Here is a 6722-nt window from a genome sequence, read left to right on the forward strand (position 1 = left end):
TTGAGGTTTCCCACAAAGTATCATAAACTATTACCCCCCCCCCCCCCCCCAAAGTGTGTAGTGATAACATTTCTTACGAGCCTAGTGGTACAATAATTGTTGTGTTGATGCTAAAAAATTGCCATGTGATTTATTAGGCGAAAGGAGTTGTAGTTGAGACTTTATGGAGAGAGATACATTTTCTATCATCCAAGTACATGCCTTGTTGATGAAATGAGCGAGCGAGCTAGAGAGAGAGAGAGAGAGAGGGGTTGAGTGAGATAATATTCATGAGTTAGGTTGTACGACCATTGGGCCATGCCACATTGTAGTGGAATTGAGAGAGAGAGGAGAGGGAGAGGGGGAGAGAGATGATGTTGCCCATGGAGCAAACCTAAAATAAATAGAGAGCTGGACCATTTCCTCCTCAAGTAAATTGTTCCGACTGACCAAGAGGACGGAGAAGATCCACCGTCAAGTGAACAACGCCGATGGCCTCTCAATCCCCTCTTGCCATCCCCTTCCCTTCTCATCTCTCCGGCCGCCCGCTTGGCTTCAAGTTGTCCTAGAAGAATACAGGCATTTTATGGCAAAAACACGAGCAACAAATGACGCCTGGACTTCCTACCTTGACAAAGCTGCAGCAACTTTGCGCCAGAGCAATCAACCGAGGCACGTCTTCGTCTCACTCCCTGCACTACCTGCCCTTCACCCCTGCGTTTCGCTAACATCGGACGCGGGCCCTCTTAGGCAACATCCTGTCCCCGATTCGGACTTACGGATCTTTCTTCCGCCACTTCCTTCCTCGCCAGAATCAGAATTAAAGAACTTGCTCTCTCAATTGGGGACTGCACCAGTGGGATTTGTTAGTGAGGCGGAACAGAAGGGGCATCTTGCAATTAAAGAGGAGAGTGCAGAAGAAATTCCAAAGAAGGCCTCTGGAAAGGTTAAACTGAGGGTTAGAAATGCTTCCCTTAAAAGACTTCTGAGCGGTGCCTTTGCGGGCGCGGTGTCAAGGACTGCGGTAGCCCCGCTCGAAACTGTAAGAACTCATCTCATGGTTGGAAGCGGAGGAACATCTGTGGTTGAGGTTTTCGGTTACATAATGCAGACGGAAGGTTGGCAAGGCCTTTTCAGAGGCAACGGCATTAATGTTCTCCGGGTCGCTCCAAGCAAAGCAGTGGAGGTATAGCTGAACGAGCTCTACTGATTCTGGTTGACGGATCCATGCCATAAACTTGTGTGCGCTCTCTGCCTGACCTAGGGTTTCTGTCATGTCTGCGTTTTGAGTACGGGCTCAGTATTCTTCGGGGTTTTTGTGGCACAATGCGTTGAAATCTTCGTTTAGCTACTTAACCTGGTCTTTTAGCTACTAGTACCTTCTAAGACGTGGAAGTTTTCTAAACATTAGTGATTACAATCAATGCAGTACCAGAAGGTTTGCAATTTGTGTCCCAAAATTTGTGGAAGGTGGTTGTTTTGGAAATTGCAAAATGCAATCTGCTGCACTTAAATGAGAGAGAAGAGCCTAGCAGAGGCGCTGGGTGTTTAAGCTGAGACTGCTGATTTGGGAACCATCTTTGCAACCTTCCGTCTGCAGCACAGAGGCACAAGGTGATGAAGATGCAGGTGCCAAAAGGAAGAAATAAAAAGTAGAGGGCTCAGGGAAGGACGAGGACAAACGACTTTGGTCCTGCCTGCCCTGAAATGTGAAATAGCTGATTTTGTGACCAAAGATTCACATGTATCGGTGCAGAGCTCTGCTCCACAAGCCTAGCCTCTGACAATGCAAAGTTTCTTTCATCCACACTTTAGCTGCCTTTTGCAGCTAATAGTGCCAATGTGCCCTAAAGCTTGCATACCCGTGGGAACAATCTTTGCAGTGCAGGACCGATGCACAGGTGAGATACTCTGTGGCAGAGTAAGAGCTGTATCTGGAAGGTGAACAAGAATCTATGACTGAGCTTTGGCTGGATAGCAGTGCCAGGATTGTAGAGGCTAGAGTCCAAAATCTGAAGACTAAAATCGTGCAGTGTAAATGACTGAGCCTCACGGGGATTGAGTCTGAGAGGAGTGGCAAACACTTTTCCTTTAGGGGAGGAATGTCACGTGGACCAGATGAGATTTAACAATCCCAAAGGTTTTACTGTCAGGATGCTCCATGATGGACTGAATTTTGTTCTCTCGCTTTCTAAATCACTGACTGCCATGTTATAGCTTTTTATACGACTGATTGCCTCTGTAATAGGGACTACATGTATTGATAGAAATCTGCTCCAAAGTCGGGGGCTAATTTCTTGGTGTGGTTTGCAGTTTAATCTTCCTTCTAATCAGACTTTTCGCTCTACAGCTTTTTGGGTATGATACTGTGAAGAAGCTGCTCATGCCTAGAGCTGGAGAGCCTTCTCGTATACCACTTCCCATATCATCTGTTGCTGGGGCTTCAGCAGGAGTCTGCTCGACTCTGTGTACTTACCCTTTGGAACTTTTGAAAACTCGCTTGACAATTCAAGTAAGCTGTAACTTCCAATTTAATGTGTTTGGGTTGTTTATAATTGCTTAATGAGATGTCTAAGGGGGAATGCCCATTTTGTTGCTCATCATATTTAGAAATCTGACAGGATAATCTCACTTTGATCTGATACTCTGCAGCGGGGTGTCTACGACAATCTTTTTGATGCCTTTGTAAAAATCTGTAGGGAAGAGGGTCCCAAAGAGCTCTACAGGGGTCTCACACCAAGTCTTATTGGAGTGATTCCATATGCTGCAACAAATTATTTTGCATATGAAACTTTACGGAAACTGTATAGGAAGCTTACTAAGAAGCAGCAAATTGGGAATCTAGCCACACTTCTGATAGGCTCAACTGCTGGTGCTATTGCTAGTTCAGCAACTTTTCCATTGGAAGTTGCCAGGAAGCAGATGCAGGTGGGAGCTTTGGGTGGGAGGCAAGTGTACCACAATCTTTACCATGCTCTTGTCAGTATACTTGAGCAGCAAGGACCAGCTGGCTTGTACAGAGGACTTGGAGCTAGCTGCTTGAAGCTGGTACCTGCTGCAGGGATATCATTTATGTGTTATGAGGCTTGCAAGAAAATCTTTCTTGAAGAAGAATAAAATAGTACATGATGTAGCCCTCAGCATGGCTTCGACAGACCAGTCCTGCAAGTAAGAGTCTATTGTCCGAGTAGATACGTGCTCGGTTCGGTACGGCGACAATAGTGGTACCACATTTTTATCTAGAGTGCGATGAGGGGATAGTTGACATTTTTTATCTACATTTCAGTCACGGTTGACTAATATGAGTGTATCTATAGTGACCAAATAGCTGACAAGCTACTCCGTGCTATTCAATGATGTCTGACCCACTCATGTTCGTTATGATTGTTAATAAATCCAGGTGGGCTAAGGTGGATAGCATGCATTCCCAGTTAGAAGTTCTTCATTGCTATACCTTTATTCCTAGTCTGAAGTTCTTCCTCGGCATATTTTAATGTTGAAAAGGGCATGTGTGCATTTATCACATAGCAGATGTATTTTTTTCCAAAATTTAGCTTTTTTGTGCAGAATGCAATTAGTCCTGTAAATGGATCTGGAATATGAGGTACTTGTAGTTCAACTCTTAAAGAAAGTCAGGCATTCCATAGAGGAACTACGTGTTGAAGTTGTAAATTGTTGTGACTGGATTACCGGCTGTGTATTGTTTTCATTTGTTAACTCTGTAACATATCACAATCCTTGTTATCGTACAGTGGCACAGCTAAGATTATCTGTGTGCTAGTTTTCCATTTGAAAGAACTCCGAGACAACCTAAAAGAGCCCGTTTTTCTCAATAGATAGCAGAGATGAACTTTCTTCAATCCTAGAAACCTGTCAAACATCACCAAAGATAACTTTGTTTATAACTAGCACACCCAAAGCACCCAGTGATTTAAGCAATACAGGTCATTTATAAATTGATTTCGAGATCTTACCCAAGGGAGGGATGCAGGAAATATGGCAGAGAGGACTTGTAAGCAGAAGTCATTTGCATTCCATTTCCAACCTTGGCCTGGCAACGCTACCATCTGGTTCTCAGGGAGCAGTAGGTGTGAAAACCGCTAGTAAAGAAATTTAGTTTCATATCCTAGGTGAATCCATGTAACAGAAGAGGGGAGGAAGACTGCTAGTAAAGAAATTTAATAAAAAAAGATTTAGGGGAGAGAGAGAGAGAGAGAGAGAGAGAGAGAGAGAGTAAACAGGGATGCAAACAGCTCACAGAAAATTCTGGAAAGAGTGGAGGAAGAAATGCATAGTATGTATGGTGTAAATTTTTTTTTCTACTTGTAAGAGGGGGGTTAAATATGGTGCTTTTACGACAGATTTTTACATTTTCTTGAAATCTACTCACTCCACTTGGGAACCATAGAAAGCACGCAACTCCATAGAAGCACAAAAAACTGGCTCAAAGAATGTAGGACATAGAAAAATCTACGCACGCACACGCATGGCTAAAAAAACTGAGGATTGGATGTGCACGTGTGCGCGCACAGAGTTTAGACTTTTTTGGAAAGAGAATAAGACTTTGACACCTGCCGGACTTCTACTAGCATGTTTGCATTTATCCCTTTAACGGTATGTGAGATAATTTTATTGCATTATAAGAAATTAATCAAGATAGGTGGACAAAGATTCTCGCCGAGAATCATGGACATTAGAAAAAAGTGTAATTGTGAAAATAATGAAAAAGGTTTCTTAGAAGACACTTGTAGGCCAAGACTTGCTTTCTTCTATGATCGGTGTTTGTAGTTTTTGTCCTCTATCATGGTGTTTGTACAGGTCAACCCGTTTGCCAAGTAGTGGCCTATTTTGGCTGTCCATTGCAAAATTTTGTGAATGAGGAATGCTCCCAACTGGTCGCTCAAGATCTTGACGTGCCGCACTCCTAGATTGCATGTACCAGGTGGCCACTAGGGTAGTTGATGGGGGATCCTTGCGGCTGCAGTAGCCAAACCATATGTTCCAAGTACTGATGTTGGACATGAGTCTCCTATAAACTATCCTCTAGCAAAGGCAAAGGAGGTTGTCGAGAAGGTGGTCACGCCCTATACCTATATCTCGAAGATCTACCCCCCATGGATCTTGTAAGCTAGAGAGGATGGATCAATGGAGAAGCCATGTTAGTCGAGTAGCCATCTCCCAAGTGAAGTCCCATTGCATCCTTGTGTCTTGCCAACAAGCTGGAGGGCTCCCATCCAAATCCTGTGTGTTGCAAGGCAACCCCAAAGACAATGTGGGATTGGATCCATATCTCTATCCACGAAGTGGAGGCATCTACCATCAACATGCATCTACTCGAATCATGGACCAATGGGCAAACCTCCATACAACACTAGTTTGCTAGATTCCAGTCTGTTCAATACTAGTTTGACAATTTTGACACTTCCAGTCTACTACATTCCAATCTGTTTGCCATTTTTGGTTTTAGATTTGCAGCTTACATTCGTAGCTTTGTGAATTTGGTTGACTTAGTAAATTGCCAAAACTGTCATAATTTAGGACTTTTGCCTTGGGGTTCTATTTTCAGGTACAAGCATTGAATTACACACATTTCCTATCAAATTTTGCTTAACATTTACAGCAATCAAAATTTACTTGACGTTGGCGTCTAGACATTTGCAATTAGATTTTGTGGGCAGATTTGTGCTTTAGTGCAATGACACCTTACATTGATAGCTTCCTCACATTTGTGTAGAGGCACTTTTATTTATTTGTGGATCTTGCCATTAGGGCGGAAATGTAGTCTCAAAAGGGGAGATTGCCATTAGGGCAAAAATGGAGTCTCAAAAGGGCCTCGTAAGGAATGGATTAGGTCTAATGAAAGGGCCATGGTAAGGTCCAAAGGAGTCTAACCCCCAATACCTAGGTGGGTTAAGCCCACAAGTGACCCCACCTCTTGCACCCCTCTTACACCTAGGTGGGAGCCACCATATTCAAAATTCAAAATTTGAAAATTCAAATCTTGAATTCCCTCTCTCCTCCTACCCTCCCTCCTCCCCCCTCCCTCCCTCTTCGCCCCTCCCCCCTCCTCTCTCACTGCTCCTCCCTCCCCCATCCCTCTGCCTCTACGCCTACTTCCCCCTTCCCCCATGCCTATCGGTCCTCCCCCCTTCCCTCCTCCTCCACGGTTGCTGGTCCTCCCCCCTCCATCCCTCCTCATCCTCACTTGTTTAAATTCAAGGATGTCTCCAATAACAAGTACAAGGCTTTGCTCAATACGCAAGCACATAGTTTGGGATTAAGGGGAACTCCTGAAAATGTGTTCCACAGTCCTTGTTTGCAAGGAAAGAAGCATCTTGACCTTTGGGAGAAAGAACCTCATCTTGACCTTTGGGAGAAAGAACCTTGTATAATAAAGATCCTGCCAGCTAGAAGAGCCCTCCTTTTCATACCATGCATGAGCTTGTTGGCAGTGGACATGCTAGATTGCTTGGTTACTACAATCAATTGAACCATGCTCAGACAATGGCTATGCAAGCAAGCAAAGTGAATAGAGCCCAAGAAGAACAATTAACACATTTAGGAAATAGTACAATTATCCAGTGCACAACTCTATACATGAGCTTCAAATGAAGAACAAGGATCTTCATGATAAAGCCAATGCATTGGACTTGGAGTGACATTTATATTCAACAGGCCCTAGAGAAGGGACGAGGGAAGGCAGAAGAACGAGTGCAAAAGATGAAGGAAACACCTTTGGGATT

At 44.0% G+C, this 6722-nt stretch overlaps 1 protein-coding gene across 1 annotated transcript; it reads left to right on the forward strand.

The window, feature by feature from the left end:
• The first annotated feature begins 305 nt into the window (after window positions 1-305).
• LOC147903239 (adenine nucleotide transporter BT1, chloroplastic/mitochondrial-like) lies at window positions 306-3517 on the forward strand. Its single transcript, XM_087373006.1, has 3 exons — window positions 306-1165; window positions 2330-2491; window positions 2632-3517. Exons 1-3 carry the CDS (start codon window positions 566-568, stop codon window positions 3094-3096), a joined length of 1227 nt encoding a protein of 408 aa, XP_087229132.1. The 5' UTR covers window positions 306-565; the 3' UTR covers window positions 3097-3517.
• The last annotated feature ends 3205 nt before the right edge of the window (window positions 3518-6722 follow it).

This window comes from Dipteris shenzhenensis, chromosome 3 (genome assembly GCF_047967505.1).
Source record: "Dipteris shenzhenensis isolate YYH24624 ecotype China chromosome 3, Dip_SZ_1.0, whole genome shotgun sequence".
Taxonomy (NCBI): Eukaryota; Viridiplantae; Streptophyta; class Polypodiopsida; order Gleicheniales; family Dipteridaceae; genus Dipteris; species Dipteris shenzhenensis.